The sequence below is a fragment of the Pararge aegeria genome, chromosome Z (genome assembly GCF_905163445.1).
Source record: "Pararge aegeria chromosome Z, ilParAegt1.1, whole genome shotgun sequence".
Lineage (NCBI taxonomy): Eukaryota > Metazoa > Arthropoda > Insecta > Lepidoptera > Nymphalidae > Pararge > Pararge aegeria.
Window position 1 is genome coordinate 18,787,075 of NC_053208.1, and position 21,726 is coordinate 18,808,800.

At 35.9% G+C, this 21,726-nt stretch overlaps 3 protein-coding genes across 3 annotated transcripts; 2 read left to right on the top strand and 1 right to left on the bottom strand.

Annotated features, from left to right (window-relative positions):
• Window positions 1-2,735: 2,735 nt before the first annotated feature.
• LOC120636173 (dephospho-CoA kinase) lies at window positions 2,736-6,303 on the top strand. The gene is made up of 5 exons (XM_039907516.1): window positions 2,736-2,882; window positions 2,964-3,103; window positions 5,081-5,372; window positions 5,499-5,702; window positions 6,179-6,303. The coding sequence occupies exons 2-5, from the start codon at window positions 2,992-2,994 to the stop codon at window positions 6,267-6,269; spliced, it is 699 nt and encodes a 232-aa protein (XP_039763450.1). The 5' UTR covers window positions 2,736-2,882; window positions 2,964-2,991; the 3' UTR covers window positions 6,270-6,303.
• Window positions 6,304-7,308: 1,005 nt separating this feature from the next.
• On the bottom strand, window positions 7,309-12,027 carry LOC120636645. The gene is made up of 3 exons (XM_039908208.1): window positions 11,951-12,027; window positions 11,164-11,229; window positions 7,309-7,629 (listed from the first exon to the last, which is right to left on the bottom strand). Exons 1-3 carry the CDS (start codon window positions 11,995-11,997, stop codon window positions 7,359-7,361), a joined length of 384 nt encoding a protein of 127 aa, XP_039764142.1. The 5' UTR covers window positions 11,998-12,027; the 3' UTR covers window positions 7,309-7,358.
• Window positions 12,028-12,881: 854 nt separating this feature from the next.
• LOC120636175 (alpha-enolase-like) lies at window positions 12,882-21,188 on the top strand. Its single transcript, XM_039907518.1, has 4 exons — window positions 12,882-13,089; window positions 13,938-14,160; window positions 15,005-15,093; window positions 19,885-21,188. Exons 1-4 carry the CDS (start codon window positions 12,920-12,922, stop codon window positions 21,164-21,166), a joined length of 1,764 nt encoding a protein of 587 aa, XP_039763452.1. The 5' UTR covers window positions 12,882-12,919; the 3' UTR covers window positions 21,167-21,188.
• The last annotated feature ends 538 nt before the right edge of the window (window positions 21,189-21,726 follow it).

Sequence of the window (21,726 nt, forward strand, 5' to 3'; positions counted from 1 at the left end):
ACAGATACCTATAAAATGAAGGGCAAAGAGTATATAGGTATTGAGTTATATAAACATAGAGAGGAAACATAATTCTATACAAAATCTAGTTATACATTAATTGTGCAAATCTGCCATGAAATAAAGTTCGAAGTTTTAAATATAGCGTTAACTCTTTTTCCCTTCTATAACATAACTGTAAGAGTGAACGAGATGGCTAAGTATTCATAACTTTATTGAAACTGGCAAAAAAAAAGAGTAGAGACGTCACTATCGCAACCATTTTTTGAATCTAGCAACTTTGAGTGGCTAACTTCAAGAAAATAGTTCGACAGAATACTTTTGATACATAGCTATGTATCTAGGGCTCTAATTATTAAATGATTAAATGATTGTTATAATATTTGACCTTCATAGTTATTTTTAAAGTTATTTCAAATTATACATTTGTAGGTACACTTGTGTTTATTTAAATTTGTAAACTTTTGTTTTGTTTACCAAAAATAAAAGTTATAGACTTCCTACTCAATTATATGCTATTCTTCTAGTTGGTGGTAAAGCTTATCTGGTAATAAGATATACATCCAGCTTATTAATTAGATCCCTAAATGTAAAAAAGTATCAGTCAGATTCACGATAAGTTTGCGATAGTGGCGCTCCTATTAATTTCTACTCTTTTTTGCCGTGCAATACAATATGAAACTACATGAAATGATTTTTCTGTTCTGTAAATACTGCCAAATGTCAATCAAATCAATAATTACACTGTTTACATATGACAGATTTGCTCTGCAAATTTGCAATTATGTATACCTTCCGTATCAATTCTGCTTTGTATTATCTAGGCCAGTGGCTGTCTGACCATGGCTTGTCCCTATCAGTGGGCAAATGTCAGGCAGTGGTATATACAAGGAAGAGATACCTCCCGAACCTCAACATCTCATTTGAAGGTCAAGCAATCAATCTTGCAGTTAAAGCTAAATTTTTAGGTGTTTATTTAGACACACGACTGAATGGAATTGCTCATTCTGAATACATTATCAAAAAATGTGAAAAAGGCATCAATGTACTACGAGCAATAGCGGGAGTTTGGTGGGGTGCTCACCCCTATACTTTAAAATTATTATATAATGCCTTAGTACGTAGCCACATGGATTACTGTATGTTTGTTTTAGAGCCTTTTAATAAATCAGCTGCTGAAAAGTTTAATAAAATTCAGTATAGATGCCTTAGAATTATTCTAGGTGCAATGAAATCCTCCCCCACTAATGCTTTGCAGGTAGAATGCGTTGACCCTCCTCTATCCATCCGTCGACAATATCTATGTGACCGCTTTATCAGCAAGATGTTACAGCTGTCATCCCATCCTCTTTGGCACCGACTAAGTCAACTATCACACGCACCTTGCTCCCGTAACTCGTCTTCCTACTTGCTAGATAGTTTCCTAAAGTATACCAGCCTTCCTAATCCCCTGACATCTTTCACAATCAACCCACTATATTCAACCCCATTTAAAGCATTAATATACAACCCTTCCATCATCACAGATCTAGGTCTGAGTAAAGGATCCCCAGATACCAATATCAAACTAGAAAAGCATATTAGTCAAAATTGGTCAAATCATCTTATTATATATACTGATGCTTCAAAGCTGTCTCCAGAAGGTTGTGTTGGTGCTGCATGTTGGGTTCCTGTTTACAGAATTGTTTTAAAATTTAAATGCCCTCCCGAGTCTTCTGTGTTTACCGGAGAGGCCATTGCTCTTTTGGAAGCAATCCTGTTTGCACTGTCCCATAACGTACAACAGACGGTTATTCTGACTGACTCTTTAAGCTGTTTAATGTCTATTAAAGAAAACCCCTTTCGCAGCAAATCACGATTTCCCATTATCTTAAAAATCCGGAAGGCTCTGCTCTCTTGCAATCAAAAAGGACTATTCATCTTACTGGTTTGGATTCCAAGCCACTCAGGTATTCCAGGAAACGAGACTGCTGACTCATGTGCCAAAACAGCTGTTGAGTCAGGTTCTCTAGATCATTTTAAAAATTCATCGCAGGACCTATGTACTCTTGCCAAAACATATATGGAAACAGCCTGGAAAATTTTTTGGAATGATTCCAAATTGGTTAAGGGTAAGTTTTACGCTACCATCCAACAAAACATACCAAGACAACCCTGGTTTTGTCACTCTCGAAGTACAAATCGCTGGACTTCATCCACAATTTCCCGATTGCGTCTTGGTCATGCTAGCACACCTGTACATCTGGCCAAACTCCGGATAAGGGACAACTCCATCTGTGAGTGTGGCTTGGATGAGGGCACTATAACTCATATTATTTTTAACTGTCCCAAACTTACCTATCCCCTCTATGACGTTCTTCCTCCCAAAGTCCCCCGTCCTTTGAGTGTTAAATGTTTTTTAATGTTTGTTTTCAGTCCTTATGGTAGATTTTTATGTAAATATATAGTAAGTAATAAAATTAAAGTATAATGTACAAAAAATATCCGTGTTAGATATATATGCATGTGTTGTCTGTGCTGCCTTAGGTTAAAGAGCTAACTAGCTAATAACAACTATTTCTTGGTACAAATTCAAAATTAACTTTTCATTAGTTTCACCGATCAATCTCCTTCGTGCCTTCTTCACCTACAAGACATTGGCGAAGTACCTTGTGCCCAGTTGGCACAGACAAAAGCCATAAACAAGAATTGAATTGAATGTATACCTTCTTGGCTTATCTGTGTATGGGCCGTTTATTTTTTTGATTGCATTAATAATTTTTATCAATGATCAACGGACGTATAAAAATATAAAAAGTGAATAGAAAATGAATCGATTAAGGCATGAATAGTGCAATAATATTAACATTAGAATGGAGTTAAATATGATAATGAGTTAAATGGTAGGGTTTCTGATAAGTGTAGGTGTCGCGTTCCGGTATTTCTATAAATACTGTAATTTTTGGTATTTTTCTAATATTTAGTTATAAAAGCAAATAAACTGATAGAGCAATGTTTATTGTCGGCCTAACTGGAGGTCTTGCAACTGGAAAGAGCACCGTCCTCTCAATATTTCGCGAAAACGGTGTTGCAGTAATAGATGCGGATGAAGTGGCCAGACAAGGTTAATATTATTTTTCATATTTATTATAGCATAATATATAGAATAGTCCAAATATGATATAAACAGTTTTCAAAGAACACTAGGACTTGAGGTGCCACACCCACCAAGATTTAATTAAAACTTATCCTGTTTGTAAGAAATAAATAGGTAATCCACTGTTATTCTTTTTCTGTTCCTTGGCCTTGATGCAGGGCCATTGGTGCAGTTCCCTGCTGTCACTCCAGGCAGCCAAGGTACTAAAACTTAGCAAGCCACCTCAGTCGCTGAGCGTTTTATGGGAAGCACCCTGAAGCATTAGGAGCTCCTTATGTCTGCCAGAAACAGCCATTCTGGTATGCACTGTATTAAACCAGTGTTAGAGTTTTGGTTACTGTTGTTCGATAAGAAGCTTCCTCAAATATTTTTTCTTGTATATTGTCTTTGAGTTTACTATGCTATTCAATTACTTTAAGACCCTTTTGCATTATTCCACTTTATGTTTTCTTGTTTTGTACATATGAGGATGATGGTTTTGTCATCTGCACATTGCTTAGTGAGAACACAATAATTGCTATTCCCATTTTTTATAACATGAACATAGGCATAAGACATTTTTCTCCCATGGACAAAGACAACATTTTTATCAAATCAAATTTAAGAGTATTGACAAACCAGTTGAAATAATATCAAATATAGATCTAATTATAAACAGGGCTAAACTTCTCTGTGCATGACATGCTTTGACATAATTTGGACTTGTAAACTTTATCCCATGTCAGGGGACATAAGTGGGGGATATAATTTCTATATCTGTCTACTGCCTACTCTAGCCATGCAGGACAGGTAAAAAGAATCAGTGAATAGTAGAGGGTTAAGCTGCTGCTCCAAAGTTATAACTAACCAATACTAGCTGTTTTCTATAACTTTGTCTGTGTTTGTTCTTGTTTTTAAAGCATCCCATAGGAACAGATTATTTGAGAGATATGTGGCAGTAGCATTAGATTCCACTGGGTAAGCAACATTAACTGGAGTCAGTAAAGGAATAGGATCAAATTTGGAGAATTCAGTGCACATCAGTTTCAGCTTTTAACCTTTAAATTAAGGGAAAAGATATAAAAAAATTCAAAATTCATTTATTTCAAGTAGGCCTAATTAATAAGCACTTTTGAGACATCTTGTCAGTCTGTTTGTAGTGACTCTACCACCGGTTCAGAAGGCAGGTTCCACTGCGATTGCTCTTTTCCAACATCATTTTATAGTTTTACGATGATATACTTATTCTGTAGATATCATTCCATTTATGTGTAGTTTGACAGATATTTTTAAGTTTCTTAAACAAGAATCAGGTGTAGTTAACCTTTTTAAAAATAATTAAGTATATCTCTAAACATAGCTAGACATACATACAACATAGCTCTTTTACTTAGCTGTAGCCCCTAATTTTTAAAACTCACAGTATCTTTAAATTAAATGTTTGATTTGAATGAAATATAAATTATATTACAGCTACATAGATATCCTTGATGATAAAACTATTTACTTGAATAAGCACTAATTCTGGGATACAAATGTAACACACTCCATCAAATAAAATTTAAGAAAACAAAAGCTGCAGTTGCGTCTTAACTATGAAATATTCCCTCGCTGACTTCTTTGTAGGTTATAATGAGTTCTTCATGTAGTACATCATTTTAATTTATCACCTATAGTTTTCTCAACGCAAGCAAAGTAATGAATTTTTTTGTCAATATTTTGCTAATTTGAGTTACATAATTGCAATTCTCTTAAAAATCTCCAAATTTTTGTAAATAAACTATATCCTTTGTTATTTCGAGATTTAAGCTTTCTTTTGGTGACGAAAAGATTAAAATCGGTCAAGTACTTTCTGAGCCTATTCAGTAGGTACAAAGAAGCAAAAAAACTTTCCTTGTTACAATATGTATATAATTAATATTAAAATAAAATTGATTACAGCTCTATTTCCATTTATTTTATTAGTTTTAGAACCTGGTACAAAAGCATGGAAAGAGTTGAGAGACTACTTTGGTAAAGAGGTTTTATATGCTGATGGAAGAGTCAACAGATTGAAGTTGGGAGAACTGATCTTCAATGATATAGAGAAACGAAAAAAGCTAAATGCGATCACACACCCAAGAATACAAACTGCCATGATGAAAATGGCCATCGTGTATTTTTTCTCAGGCTACAATTACATTGTCATGGAAGTGCCATTGCTCTTCGAAACTGGAAAGATGCTGAATTTTATGCACAAAATCATTACTGTTGTATGGTGAGCTATAAACTATATTTGAATTTGGCTTACTTATTAATGAAAACATTGTTTACATAATAAGACAAGTTAGTAAAAATGGACTATAATTTGAAAATATGATTTAGTATTTTGTATTTGTTTCAGTGAAGACCATCAACAACTTGAGCGACTTTGTAAAAGAAGCGACTTCTCAGAAAAGGTTGCTAAGAAGAGAATAAGTTGTCAGATGCCTTTGGAGCAAAAGGTTGCCAATTCACATTTTGTTATCGACAACTCTGGGGACTTTGCCAACACTAGACGACAAACAGAAAGCATAATAAAGGTGCTAAGGCGATCTAAGTTCACTTGGTGGGTTTAACCATAATACTTGATTTGGTTTGGTTGATGGTAGAATCTTTTTTGAAATTGTTTGCGACCTTACTCGCTTTTTTAAGCTACAAATGGGCTGGTTTCCGCACTAAAGTGCCGACAGTTACACCTGTTGAGACACTAAACTCGTACAGTACTGTTCATCACAATTGCCTAAGATATGATTTGATTCAATTGATTTAATATGTTGGATTATAAGCCTTAATTAAGTGTTGTAATATGATACAACGCTTTTAGGCTTATACATATTAAACACGCGAGTCTTTTTAGTTTAAATTATCACACTCGTATTTTGTGTTTTCCTTTTATTTTATCCAGAATCTACAGAAAAAAAACTAAATAAATTTTACAATCTTTTTTCGCCGTATGGTAATGGTTGAATAGTTATGATTAAAATGTCTACATAAAATAGAAAAGAAGCACAATTCTGATCACATTATTTTTATTTTTTTCAGGTACTTTCGTGTAATATTTTTGATTACAATTATGGCTTGTGGTTTCGGAGTTACCTATTTAGTTGGAAACTTGATCGGAAATACAACCTGATTTGGCAAATAAAAGTAATTTATTGATAATCGCATATTTGTAGTATTATTTCTGGATACTTGACTCTTCTCCTATACCATGTTGCCGTGCTTTGGCAGGTGGACACGTAAATTTGATCCCTTCTCATGGGATATAATTTTTATCTCCTGCATATGCTAGCCGTGCAGTGGCGAAAGGTTTCCTTTTCCGGGGACCGAGTTCGATCCCCGGCACACACCTTTAACTTTTGGAGATATGTGCGTTCTAATTTTACAAATTAAATATCACTTGCTTTAACAGTAAAGGAAAACATCGTGAGGGATCCTGCATACCTGAGAGTTGTTCATAATGTTCTCAAGGCGTGTGCAGTCTACTATTACGCACTGGGCCACCGAGGTGAACGGCCTAAACCCTTCATTCTGGAAGGAGAACCGTGCACTGTAGTGGGCTGGTAATTGGTTGATGGTGATGACGAATATTTACCAATCCGCACTTAGTGATCTACGGCCTAAAAGATTCATTCTGAAAGCAGTACCGTCCCCTATAGTAAGCTGATAATGGATTGATGAATAATTACAATACTCCTTGACGGCCGATTGGCGCAGTTTGCAGCGACCCTGCTTTCTGAGCCCAAGGCCGTGGGTTCGATTTCCACTGCTGGAAAATGTTTGTGTGACGAGCAATAATGTTTTTTAGTGTCTGGGTGTTTACATGTATATTCTAATTATGTATATATTCATAAAAATATTCATCAGTCATCGTAGTACCCATAACACAAGCTACGCTTACTTTGGGGCTAGATGGCGATGTGTGTATTGTCGTAGTATATTTATTTATTTACTAACTGTCCCGGCGAACTCCGTACCGGGGATCGTTATTTTTTTTTGATAAATGTTATATTTTAATACTTATTATCCTATTCCGGTCTTAGAGGAATCCAAAAAATCAAATATCATAAAAATTGCTCCAGCCGTTCTTCAGTTATAAATGGTGTAACTAACACAACTTTCTTTTATATATATAGATTTATTTAATAGTATTAAGTGAGTTCTCGCTTAAATGAAAGGCAACAAACAAAAGTTTTATTATTATTAAGTTCTGGATATATAACTATTCGGTTATTGCAGTGCTACGATTTGGAACTTTATTTCCCATGAATAATAAAGGATTAGTTAAATTCCTCGATGACGGTCTTGAGCGTGACCACCAGTTAAATGACTTTCCCACGTTTTTCCTAATAACATCTTCCTGGGTAATAGGACTGCTGGTCGAACTACTAAGAATTATATCGGTTATATTGATCTCAGTTGTCGAATTGTTTGCCTCGGGTACTACAAATTCTCCCTTTACTATATCGTAACTATATGACCCAACAATTGCCCTGGAATTAAAAAATATTAAAATTAATCTTTCTCTATCTCTATATATATATATAATGAAAATGGTCTTCGTTTGAGGCTCAATCACGCCTAAACCACTGATCGTATCGACATGAAACTACCACCATTCGATGCGAAATTTTTCCTAGATGGTTTATGGCTATCTATTTTTTGAATTCCAACATTCCTTCATTTTTTTATTGCTGTTTTACTTTTATGAACATTTATCCCGCTAATAAAAACAAAAGATAAGCATTTTCTCTTGATTCTTTTGTTTTCATGGATTTCAACAGAGTGTATTAAACGGATTATGGTTTTTTACATTCAGCTAAGAATCTACTCACGGTAGTGGAGAACGGCTGGACCAATTGGGCTTTTTTTTATCTTCAGAATTGTCAGGAGAAAGTTTTGTATGTAAGAAAATTTTAAAAAAGCCCGATAAAAAGTTAAAAATTTCGATGACAATCGAAGAATTCCCATCTATATAGTCACTCACCACGAAATCTCGGGAACCATAAGACTTAGAAACGTGAAACTTGGTAGGAATATTACTTTTGCTATGTAGAGGTCAGCTATGAATAGATTTTAAGAAATTCATTCCCCAAAGGGGATTGCGGGGGCGTTAACAATGAACAATTCCCGTTTTTAAACTATAGCTCCTATAGACTTCAAATTTGGTAGGAATCTTCTGTAAGAGGTGTAGAAATAGGCTATGAACGAATTTTACGATAGCTCACCCCACAGGGGGTTGCGGGGGTGGGTATTAACAATTAATATTTTTAATTTTCCAGCTAAAGCTCCTACAAGCTCCAAATTTTGTAGGAATTTTCTATAAGTGATGTAAAAATGATTTATGAACAAATTTTACGATATCCCACCCCAAAGAAGATTGCGGGGGCGTTAACAATGAAAATTTTCAATTTCCAAGCTATAGCTCCTATAGACTCCAAATTTAGTGAGAGTGTTCTATATGTAATATAAAAATGATCTTCGAGCGGATTTTACAATGAATCACCTCCAATAAGGTTCGCGGGGGTGGGTGTTAACAATAAAAAATTTCAATTTCGAAATATAGCTTCTAAAAATTCTAAATATGGTAGGAATCTTTTATTATTCACATAAAGAACATCTCAAAATGGATTTCAATAAAGTCTACTTCCGACAGGAATTGCGGGGGTGGGTTTTAAAATCTAAAATTTTTATTTCTAACCTGTAACTTCTACAGACTCCAAATTTGGTGGGGATCTTCGTGTATGTAGGGATATTCGTGTATTTCCTTACAACAATCGTCTTTTTGGCAGCGGAGAAAAAGTCATTGAGAGGTTTCAAAAACTTAACTTTACATGTAGCTATCCAATCAACGGACTAAGAATTTTACATTCATTTTACTTTTGCAGACTACATAACCGACGAATTCTTTTATTGCGGGATCGCGGAAATGTAACAGATTAAAATGAATGCATTTTCCAAGCACATGAGATGTGGAAAAGAAATTTAGTTACTTATTCCAATAGAATTCATAAAAAACATGCACAATTAATTTTATATAAAAAATTGATGTCACGGAGAAAATTTTAGTTAACAGAAAATTCGTCGCACTTGAACCTAGACAGATTTCAACTTCACATATGAGACTTGCAATGACTTAAACTTAAACTTTCAATGCTCATTTCAAATTTTTTTCTTCATGTCAATTATTATTAATTTTTGGAAGAAAGGCACGGAAATGTTATAATGATTGCACATTGAAAGTTACAATGAATATTAGTGAGAAAAATCACCTGGATGAAAGATACAGGCTAAATCGATGGAATTTGGAATTTGAGTAAGTCTAAACAATATCGATGCTTACAGTTCTATCCGCGGGGCCTATTTATGTTCATACAAAAATAAAAAAAAGAAGAATAATAAAAATATGAAAAAAATAAATAAAAATGAAACATAAAATGTAATTTATTTCCTTTTTCAATTCGCCCAGCGATGCGGGCTGGAAACGGCTAGTATATATATATAAGGAAAACATCGTGAGGTAACCTGCACGGCTGAGAGTTCTAAATAATCTTCTCGAAGGTGTGTGGAGTCCACCAAGCCGCACTAGGCCAGCGTGGTGGACTACGGCCTTACCCCCTTCTCATTATGGAAGGAGACCCATGCCCTTTAGTAGGCGGGTAATGGGTTGATATGATGATGATGATTATCAGTGGCGTGCACTTCATAGATGCACTGAAGCAATGATTACTCTAAAATTTTTGTATAACTCATAAAGGCGAAGGACTTTTCCATTTTATGCCATCTCCTTATTTATGCATACCCTGGTCAAAGTCCCTGAGTACGCTACTGATGATGATTTTAATAGGCAGCAAAGATAAAATCCGCCTAAAAAGAGCCTATATGAAAATAAACTTAGGTTAGGTTAGGTTAGGAAAAATATTAAATACAATATACATAAAAACGCAGTCTGTCAGCCAATCAAATTTAAGGTAATATCCAATGGTCTCTAAATACAGCTGATACCCACCATCCTAGTTCGATCACCAACCCATCTGCCCAGCGTGGTGATTATGGGCAAACCCTACCATTAGAAGAGGCCTTTAGTCCAGTTTTGGACTTGTAGAAGCTATTGAGTCTCCGCCCCAAAGTAAGCGTAGCTTGTGTTATGGGTACTACGATGACTGATGAATATTATTATGAATAATATACTTAAATACTTAGAATATACATATAAACACCCAGACACTGAAAAACATTCATGCTCATCACACAAACATTTTCCACTAGTGGGAATCGAACCCACGGCCTTGGACTCAGAAAGCAGGGTCGCTGCAAACTGCGCCAATCGGCCATCAATTTGATGTTTCTCTGGCAAGAAAACTTTTATTACCCACCTTTTTTTCGAAATCCTCACAGGATTGCGACAAGTTAGGAAGGCTGGTTATGTCTGCCTTCTATTGAATGAAGAGCAAAGTACAGTACGATTAAAACTTAAATGCGCCTGTGTGAAGTTAGCAGACGTGCGCTGTTACCCTCCCCGCTACACTGGACACTCAAAATGTGTGTGGTGCGCAACGTCGTGCGCAAACTTCAGGGGCGCATTTACATTTGAAGCTGCTGCGTACTGTACACCAAATGCGTCTAGCGCACGTGTGTGTGTCAGCAACGTACACCCACAGCTCCTACTGCACACGCACTCTGCGTGTATTGCCACCCAAAATCCACGGTGCAGTCTGCAGAGGTGGAACATGGGTACGACGCACCCGTCATGGATATGTAACGATGATGGAATATATAACGACCTTCCGGGTTCGATCGCAGAATTTTCGGTGGTCTGGAGTGGTGTGGCTTCGGCGAAAGTATACATAGTTACCATCCCACCGACAAGGCGTTCCGTTACGACGACGCGTAGAAGTCGATTGTGGTTAAATGCCCTAAACAGGCTACCATTTTAGACTGCATCATAACTTACCACCAGGTGAGATTGCAGTCTAGGGTTGACGGGTAATGGATTAAAAAACAAAAAATTTTATGCCGTGACTTACGGTTTAAAGTCTGGGTCAAATGCGAAACGTGGAAGTTTTGTCCTGCTTCCATGGGCCATACAATGACTAAGAATGCAAATATAAATAAGAAATGTATTATTGATTATGATTTTTTTTGTCGTAAAATATGAAACTAGATTAAAGACAATTTTTCCTACGTACATACCTACTTCCTGAGTTTACTGTACTTTTTAGAATAACATAGTAAGTGGTGAAACTTAGTGGTTAGGACTTCGATTACACGTTCGGAGGGTCGAGTTCAAACCGGCGCACGCACCTCTATCTTTTCGAAGCTATGGTCGTTTTAGACAATTAGATATTATTTACTTAAACGGTGAAAGAAGACATCGGTAGGAAACCTGCATGCCTGAGAGCTCTTCTTAATGTTCTCAAAAGGCGTGTGGAGTCAAAAAAATGCTTTATGCAGATAAATGAAATAATGGGAAACCTTTAAGAGAGTAACATGAGCATTTATATTTCAAAACGTTGCCTAATAAAAAGCGACTGTTAACTGGCCCTACTAGTACATACTATAGAAGTTCCACGCAACTTCGTTCGCTTGCTTCTTAATCAGAAGTAAAAGTATCTTTGTCTCAAACAAGTTTCTTCGACCCCTAGGAACTATTACAGTCCTCGAGAATAATTAGGCTATGAAGATTTATTTGCATCTATTATTTATTTTTCAAATAAATAAATTTTTGAATTTTTCAAATCATAAACATTACCAAACACAAATAAAAACTGTTTTAAATCATTTTGCATTATAAAGAATAAAAAGGCTGCTTACTTAAACAATATAACACTAATACAAAGTAGAAATCCGGAAAATGTCATTTTATGACCTCAGGTTACTATCACTTATAAAGTTGCCTACCTATGGAACGTGATCGTAAAACTGTTTTATCAAGGTTAGTATATTACAATTCAGAATTTTAATATTATGTATATTTTTATGGGTTATATATTGTAAAATCTGTAGGTACATAATATAATACCTAAATTTTACCACTTTATTGTATTAAAACTACTGTTTATATAAAACCAAATTGTTCATATTACTGGCATTCCTTTGAATACATTATTAAATTTTTAGGAATAAGATTTCGTTTATTCAATTTTTAATTTTGTTCGACGTAAAAATGTGAATTTATTAAAAATTGTATATGGCGTTTTTTATTTACTTAAGTAAAGTTTTATTGAAAAACAGAAATTTCCAATTATAAATAAACAACCAAACTATGAAATCTTTGCTCTTTATAATGTATTATATTATTATATACGGACGGTGTTGTTTACTGAAATTACCTTAACAACACTTTAATTTTCAAAATCAACTTTTTTTTTAAGCTTGTCGAGGATTTAACTTTTTATAGCACTTAACAGTGGATTAGAAATTTATATCGTTCACGAGAAACTACAAAACGGGTTAACAATTTACGAAGGAACTGCAGAGCTTTTCATATTCAGTATTACTGTGAACAGCGGATCGATGGCAACTACGAACACTGGCGAAGGGGTAGAGATCTATTTAGAGTGGTTAACGATATGGGCGGTGTACAGTGTGGGCGGGTCTTATATAGGTACATCAGCCCTTGACGTAAGCTTCAATACGCTACAGAGTGTCCTTCCATCAACACAGTGGTGTCCCGCGTAAAATAATGAGTGCTATTAACACATACTTTATTGAGTTGGTGTGAAAAAAGAAGAACTTCGACGTACGTTCTATTTAACTGACAGTTTAGTGTGAACCTATAAAATGGATACGAGTGATGGTAACTGCACTCCGTTGGACACAAGTTCTGTACCTCTCACTGTCGTTGGATCCCCAAAGAGTTCTGAAAATATGTACTTGTATGATGACTCGTCAATGTCCGACGGCAGCCTGTATGCTAGCGACCAAGAAAATCTCTCAGCGCCAAGAAAAAAGTAAGTTTTTCTCAGCACAGAACTTTGTGGGCTTATCTATTTTAAGTTTTTTGTTGCATTGCGAAATCAAACCAAAAATTATAATTTCATGCTCACAATTTTACTTACACAAAAAGCTCACAAAAAAAGCTAGTAAAGTACCTAAAAACTTTATAAATTACTTAATTTTTGGTAGGCCTCTACGATATTGTTGTTTTAAAAATTTAAATTACCTTGGCTCATTTCTCATTTTTACTTTACACTTTAAAGTAGAGCTGGTAAGATAAAACAGAAATAACATTTCTGTTAGCATTGCGATATTTGGATACATATGTACCTACCTACAGGTTTTCCGCTTGCTCACTTACTCACATAAACATGCGTGATGATTTCGTGATAAATTACGACTGTGCCTGAAGAGCAGTCTAGAAACAGTGTGTGGAACTGGGTAGTGATAGTTATAGGACTCAACAGAAGGCTTCCTTATTCAAGGGGCGATTGAGTGCTACGCTTTGAGTATTTCGCTACGTGATCTCAAAAAATGCGAAGGCTACAACGCAGTTTACTACCTGCGACTGTAAATCTTCCTTATATACTATTTATTAAAGATTTAAATTAAAGTCTCTGACTTACGACATGCTTAAATAAAGACCACACACAGAGAACTCTTAAGCGTGCAAGTTACCTCACATTAAGTTTTCCTTCGTCGTTAAAACATGTAATATTTAATATGTGTAAATTAATGCACATAAGTAAGTAAAAATCTCCTTTAACTTTTAAAGGAGATGGGTGGCTCTGTCTACCCGAAATGGACGCCGAAGGTTTGACCACTAGGCTATCGACGCTTTAAAGTAAGCCTTTGTTATAAGATCGGAGTACCGACGGCACCACAAGCGCCATGCGTGCTGCACCCAACAGCAGCTCCAACAGCGGCAGGCGGCAAACCTGCGCGAAAGGCGTCGCATGCAGTCCATCAACGATGCTTTTGAAGGCCTCCGCGCGCACATCCCTACATTGCCCTACGAGAAACGTTTATCTAAAGTGGACACACTCAAACTTGCGATCGGATATATAAGCTTTCTCGGAGAACTGGTAAGATAATATAGTTCATATCTCTTGGGCACGTAGTAAAGCGCAATGCTTGTCCGTTTCTGAGAGTCCCCGCTCACGAGCACAACAGCGAGACCATAACACTACAGAAAATATGTCAGTGGCGGGGTCGGAGTTTTTTGGTTGTGGCCAGTAACCCGTGTGCGGGGCATCCTGCTACCGATTCCCACAAAAGGAGTAAGCTCGTATATTGTGCGAATGAGATCGGCTGCGTTTTATAAATCTATTCTTTAATGGCGCGGTTAATAGATCTTAGTACTAGATATTAGTTTTTATAATAACAATTAATAGGATTGAGGGAAACGGAAGACTTCTTGTAATTATTACTTTGGTGTCGCAGGGAGCCACTGGATTAAAGGAGCAAATGACAGAGTTTGGTTAGGTTTGATACCTGGGTCGGACTAAAATTCTCAGGATATTGGTTTTTCTGTTCAAAAGTGAGAACTCGCTTGGAATTTGGAAAATGGCGTGATCCAACCCTGTGCCAATCTTGGTTACATCACTAACGTGTGCAAATAATTGTTAAGCCCGCCAACCCGCATCTTAGTAGCTTAGTGGGTCTATGATCTAATTCCCCCTCTTCCACGAGAGAGTAGATCTGTACACTGCCGTGGGACATTTATAGACAGCAGATTATTATAATGGATCAAATGCAAGACAGTTGGCGCGACCAAGTTGTGATTGCATCTGTAGTATGCAACTAAGCTTGCCACCCTAGAAACAACTTGGACCCCTTAGTTTGCGTAACCTTAAACAGTTATATGCGTGTGTATTATATAATTTAAATTTTATTAATATACTGAAGTTAACATAAATTACCTAACAGGTTAGTGTGGACAAAAATGGAGACACGTTGCCGTCTAGGATCTCCAACAACCTGAAATCAAGTCACGAACAAAAGAAAATCATCATTAGAGGTAGGTACTTAGCTTGACCTTATACGTGATTATGATCTTAACTATAAATTCAGGTGGAAAATAAATGCTTAGGATACCTTTATCAAGTCCTTTTTAATGAAATAATTATAATTACTAGTAACGTGTATTTCAGTTCATATAAACAAGTACCCTAAAAAATATTGGAAACACTAACTTATAATAATAATTTATTATTGTCACCATGACGTGTCTGTGTGTGTGTAAATTATTGTTATATTTTCAAAGTTTTATTTTGTAGGATCCTATAACTTTTACCGCTGCCATAGCGACCCCTTTTACTTTAACTGTAGAGACTGCTGTTTTTAACGTAGTATATTTTGAAAATAATATTATTTCTATACTTAGTTAAAATCGTTATGATATAAAAGATTTTCATTATTATGAATACTACGATATAAATTGTGGAAAATTATGCCTATACCTTACTCCCTTTTCAACGAAGTTAGTGTGTATTCCAAGTTGGCTTAATCTTAGCGTTCCTTGTATTGTATAAAATAGTATCGTTATGATATAATTATTTGGAATTTGGACCAAGGTAAGCATAAAGCAGTAAATTGGCATAAAATATCAAAAACCGCCTCTGTTGCCAGTTACATGGAAATGTTAGTGTAGGAAGTATTTCGCATGTATGATTTACACGTGTGATCTGTGAAGTCATGAGAAATCTTTAAGTAACTCCTGTAGGTACTGACCGATACTCTGTGACCCCTTAACGTTACAGCAAATGTCACTAATCAAGCCAAGCTATTTTGATTATGAAAAAAATATCACGTATTTAAAAGCGTCATAATATTTAAAAGTCCGCGTTACATTTGTTTCAGTTTACCTACTAGAATATCATGTTATCAATAGTCTTTACAGTATTCGGTTACAAAATGATTTAGTGTGTACCTGTGTGTGCCTGCTACTATCGCGTAAAAACCATTTTCTGTTTACAAATTTCCATTCTATCTATTGATATTTATTAACTAGATAATCTAATCGCTATCCCTGTCTTAGAACAAACCTTCCAATCTATGACAGGAGATTTCTTGATTCCTAGTCAATGATTAGGACGAATTGGCTTTTAAATGTCATACCAAGGCAAAATCGAAATTTGGTGACATGCCAGTCTCTTTTTAAAGTTCTAAGTAACGTCAAAAAGAGACTGGCATGTTTTGTTTTTAACGAGTTCTCGTTTATTTTAAAACAAATATCCTCTTTCCTAATGCGCCTTTGCATTTCGATTCGATTCGTTCGATTTATAGAAATAGATAATAAACGTTCTATCGCGCCAGATAGTGCCAGGCCATGACCCCTGCACGGTACGAATCGATTTATTTGTGTTTATGCACCTTGCAGTCCAAATTGCGTGCTGTAGATTACTTACGTATCAGCTGGTGCCTTCATTATTATAACTTTATTTTATTTTGAGTGACGACATGTTAGAGGTTTTTGGCAATATCAGGTGGTGGACTGACGATCCAGTTTCATAACAAAAAGAACGTTACAGACACTTTTATACTTATTGACATTAATTTGTTAGTAGTTGTAGAGCGTTTTGTGACGGGGAAGTAGTACCGCCAGCCGCCGAAGCATTACTGTATGTGGTATGGTCTATAGAACCATATAAGGCTTAACGACTACGCCTCAGGTTGATGGGTGCAGTTTGGCACTTTATACGTGATCCTAACGCGACATGCGAAGAGTTGCTGTATTTATAAGCGATTGTTTCCATGTACCATGGGCCAATTATGTACCTACAACAAAAAAATCTTAAAACTTAAATAAATCAAATTATGTACACTTATTGTGTATTGATCAAACCTATTATATTGCCACGCCCTGAATTTGCCTCATGACTATTCTATACATGTGCATGAATGCAAATAAATTTGGAATCGTCTTAGATAATAATATCGACGAAATACAATAACAGCAAAACTCTAAAAAGTATGCATCTAGTAGGTAAACATCCTGTATTGCGTAACACGAAGGTGAACATTCTTGTAGTTTTCTAACTTCTAAAATACCTATTCACTTTTAAGATAGTACCTAGTGGTCAAAATAACTCAATGAGTTGCAATAGATATATGAAGCTTAAACTGTAATTATACAGCATGATAAAGCATATTATATACAGGGTGTCCATAATATATAATAATGTTATAGGATATGATTTTAAATGAGGTAGTGTTTTCTAGTGTAAGTAAGTACAACTAAATTTGTTGAAATTTGAAAAAAATAATACATAATGACTAAACTACCTAAGTATCCAAATATCTACTCGTACTAACAACTTGAAAACTTAATAGGTACTTAAACCGATATCAATATTAATTCTTGTGCAATATCAAATATATATAAGATTGATATAGCGAGTAGTAAGATCTTTCTTCGAATTTCTCTTAGTTACCTATTCTCGTTGTTGCTGTGAAATTCGTAAAAATGTATGATTCCACATAATATTACGTACATATTTTTCAATTAGTAGCAAAAATTGCCAAGCCAAGCACATAGCCAACCTGATGTTAAGTGGAAACCCATCGCCCATAGACAGAGAAACACTTCGCAGGGCAAGCAAAGGACACGTCCTACAAATTCCTACTTGGTGGCCTACAAACTGTGACGAGGTTTTAAGCCTTAAATACACCGGCTACCACGGCGTTCAGAATGGAACAAAGCACGAGTACACAGCTAGTGAGTAAGTAAAGTAAACTATTTAAACGTGTCCTCGTACGCGAGCCTGGATCGCTCTTGGCGAGTGTCCTATTTATGACGTACAACATTGCGTGTTCTGTGTATCATTATGATAATACGTAGTCCTTATCACATCGACGCGGTCCATCCAGGTGTCATCCCCACGGCTTTCCCACGAGGGCATCGCGTGACGACTGCAACCAATAGAGTCCAACACCGTGCGGAAACAATTGTGGCACTAATTGAACATTCCTCTCCCGGCATTTAATGATGCGTCGCAGATAACAGATGTTTTAGGATAACATGTGAATTATTTTTACCCAAATTCCAAAATGGGAGAGGTTCTCAATTTAATGCGTATATTTTCTTTATGTAGGTAAGTACCTACACAGTTTCCCTAAATTTTCTTGGATAATTAACTTCATTATTTTACACATGATTTTAACAAATCTTACTTTTCGTTGGGTTCTTTTATTACAATCCTAACAATAAGGAAAAAGTCTTCTGAATTAGTACACACAAGTGTGTGTGTGATTTGGGTGTTCTCAATGCAAATAACGTATATTATCAAATAAAACGCTTATGGCAACACAACACATTTAAAAAATTTCATACTAAAATTTAAAGGAAACTTGGAGATATAGTGAATTTCTGATTTACGTTTTAACAATCATGTGCCATTTATGACCCTCTCGTGAGCAGATGACACGTAAGAACGGGGATTATATAGCTCATTCCCACCACGCTCCGCCAATGCGGGTTTGCAGGCTTTAACGATTTCTGTCTCATGTCAGAAACATCAACACAAACCAAATAGGTACCTACAAATTTTTAAGAAGTCCCGGAAATCAAACCCAGGGCCTTGTTAACCACTAGACTACCGAGGCAGCTAAAATAACATACAGAAATTAGCTGAGCTGGGTAGATGCGTTGACAGAAATATAAACAAGGGTGTCAGCTGTATTGCATTTGCGAATCACACCATAGCAAATTGAGGGGACTCTCTGTTAACGGGGAGTGTATTAGAAAGCAATTATTACTCTTCACCCCCTCATTGATTGTAATACTATAGTACTATTATGAACACTTAGTTTAAGAGGCTGTTACAATTGAAATCTTTATAAAATTTTGGTACAAAAGAAGGTAGGCCATATCGTACGTAGGTACGTACGATATGGCCTACCTATAATAATGTTATAAAGCGGAAAGATTGTTTTGTTTGTTTGCTTTTACCCAATAGTTTCCAAAAGTACTGGATCGATTTTAACCATTTTTGCGCCAAGAGGAAGCTAAGCTATTTTCAAAAAATATGGAGAGCCAAAAAAAATTGCAACTGTGTAACTCAAAGTAGCATTATTTTGCCTATAAAATTAATTAGGTACTTGGCGTGTGCTGGGAAAACTATTGATAATACATAAAAAATATGTAGAGCATGATTAAAGTAGTCAGTATTTACCTTTAAAAAATCCGCGAAGCTAGAACCTAATAATTTAAAACTTATTACAGCACCGGAAATCACGGTATTAGTGGACATCCAACATACAGCATTTTACCCACTACCCACTTATCAATCGTAAAACACCATGCTAACGCATTTCTATTTTTTATCTACTCGTTTGTTAACGTCGCCGAACTCTATTAAAGCAAGGCAATCTCGACAGTTATCTATAGTTGATTAATCTATAAAATATATATATCAAACACAGGTATGAAAGCGGTACATAGGCTATAAAAAGACCACAACTCCCATAGGGGGCTGAATGTGCACCGAGTAATCTTTTTTTCAATTAATAAAAACACCTTATCGAAATGTAATGTAGGATTTACATAAAGATTATCGTGCACGTGCGAAGTGCCGAGCACGCAACCCCTGTGCCACTTCAACGTTTTGTTTGCGTAAAACATCGCACTAAAACACTTGTCGCTTAGAAAACTGGCACTAAAGAATTTATTTTTTAAATTGTTGATTTTTAATACGATACATAAAACTGACACTTTGACATATTTAACGTTTTCACTTTAAACTGTTGTTTAAAGTATTTGCTTTATTTATTTTACAAATCATAAAAATGCCCATAAAAATTCTATTGGCTCGACAAATATACGATGCAACCGGCGTACCGACTGTCGAAGTAGATATGGTAACAGAACTCGGGTTATTTCGAGTCGGTGTACCATCGACGGACATGAAAAAGCTCGCTGAAGCAGTTCAGCTCCGTGACAATAATCCTTCCGAATATGCAGGCATGGGAGTAGCTAAAGCTATCAAGAATATTAACACCATCATTGCTCCCGAACTCATTAAGCAAAATCTCGAAGTCACTATGCAAAAGGAGATCGACCAATTTATGATAGCCTTGGACGGTACTGAAAACAAATCAAGGTTGGGTGCAAACGCTATCATGTGTGTGTCTCTGGTTGTAGCTAAAGCAGGAGCAGCCAAGAAAGGAGTTCCTCTTTATAGGCATATATCCGACATGGCCAATGTCGCCAGTATTATATTACCAGTGCCTCACATTACCATTATAGCTGGCGGAACGCTTAGCAATAATGGTTTACCGTTTCAGGAATATATGATAATGCCCACAGGAGCTTCGACTTTCGCAGAAGCAATGCGTATAGGAAGTGAAATATATCATTATGTAAAAAATACTGTCACAGCAAAGTACGGTCCACAAACCTGTTTTGTTAGTCACACCGGTGGCATGTCGATACCACTAGAAAGTCACAGGGATGCCCTATTGCTGCTAACTGATGCTATAAAACAATGTGGGTATATTGGAAAGGCTGAAATTTCTATAAACGCGTCTGCTAGTGACCTGTACAAAGATGGAGCTTATGATTTAGAGTTCAAAAATCCTAATTCGAATCCCCAGGATTATATGTCCTCTGATAAGTTAGCTGAAGTGTATTTAGATAATATGAAGGAGTTTCCAGTGTGTTCAATAGAAGATGGTTTCGAGTTTGATGACTGGGCGGCTTGGTCCACTTTAACATTGCGTACCACAGGTCAATTACTCGGTAACGATTTAACTCAGACAAACGTACGCAGAGTTGGATTGGCTGTAGAAAAGAAAGCGGGAAATGCCATCGCTTTAAGATTAAATCAAGCAGGAACCCTCAACGAAATTCTTGAGTCGTACAAATTGTTGAAATCAAACGGATTTGGTATAGCTATATGCGATAGATGGGGAGATACGGATGATTTGTTCCTAGCCGACCTGGCGGTAGGGCTATCAGCAGGTCAGGTTAGATGTGGCGGACCAGTACGAGGTGAACGCGTTGGCAAGTACAATCAAATCATTAGAATCGAAGAAGAATTAGGAGCACTGTCGAAGTATGCTGGAAAAAATTATCGCGGCCAATTGTAGTTAATATACAAATTATTAAATATTCCTGCATATTATTTCGTTATAAATATTTTAGAAGGTTAAAAATAGGAAAGTTTGCAATGAGTTTTGTATTTTGATTTTGCTTCACAAAATCTATACTTATAACAAAACTGTAATTGGAAGATTTCTGTACATTTAATATATTCTGAAAATTTTGACCGCGGTATGCTGTATAATCGATACTGAGTCCAAATTAGATTTTAATTTAATTTTTGTCTGTCTGTCTGTCTGTCTGTCTGTCTGTCCGGGCATCACGTGAAAACTACTGAACGGATTTGAATAAAATTTGGTAAAGTGGTAGCTGATATTCCGGGTCAACATATAGGATAATTTTTATCCCGATATACAATAACTTTCCTCCGGGAAATGGGAAGAATTTTTTTATCATTTTTACTTTATAGCTCCGTTAAATTTGAACCGATGTTCATAATTCTTTTTCATTTTAACTATCAAGCATGTATTGTCTTTTTTCCGCATTTGTCTTTCAAAATCCGCGCAGTTAGCGTTTTAGATGGACGTGGTTTTTTGAATAGGTATAG

Excerpts from the sequence above, each read along its gene's own strand:
- LOC120636173 (XM_039907516.1), top strand. The coding sequence starts at position 2,992 with ATGTTTATTGTCGGCCTAACTGGAGGTCTTGCAACTGGAAAGAGCACC. Across the intron at positions 5,373-5,498 it reads AAAATCATTACTGTTGTATG|TGAAGACCATCAACAACTTG; the intron begins GTGAGCTATAAA and ends TATTTGTTTCAG. Across the intron at positions 5,703-6,178 it reads AGGCGATCTAAGTTCACTTG|GTACTTTCGTGTAATATTTT; the intron begins GTGGGTTTAACC and ends TATTTTTTTCAG.
- LOC120636175 (XM_039907518.1), top strand. The coding sequence starts at position 12,920 with ATGGATACGAGTGATGGTAACTGCACTCCGTTGGACACAAGTTCTGTA. Across the intron at positions 14,161-15,004 it reads TAAGCTTTCTCGGAGAACTG|GTTAGTGTGGACAAAAATGG; the intron begins GTAAGATAATAT and ends ATTACCTAACAG. Across the intron at positions 15,094-19,884 it reads CAAAAGAAAATCATCATTAG|GGCTCGACAAATATACGATG; the intron begins AGGTAGGTACTT and ends AAAAATTCTATT.
- LOC120636645 (XM_039908208.1), bottom strand. The coding sequence starts at position 11,997 with ATGACATTTTCCGGATTTCTACTTTGTATTAGTGTTATATTGTTTAA. Across the intron at positions 11,230-11,950 it reads ATTAGTGTTATATTGTTTAA|TCATTGTATGGCCCATGGAA; the intron begins GTAAGCAGCCTT and ends TTGCATTCTTAG. Across the intron at positions 7,630-11,163 it reads TTTGACCCAGACTTTAAACC|GGCAATTGTTGGGTCATATA; the intron begins GTAAGTCACGGC and ends TTTTAATTCCAG.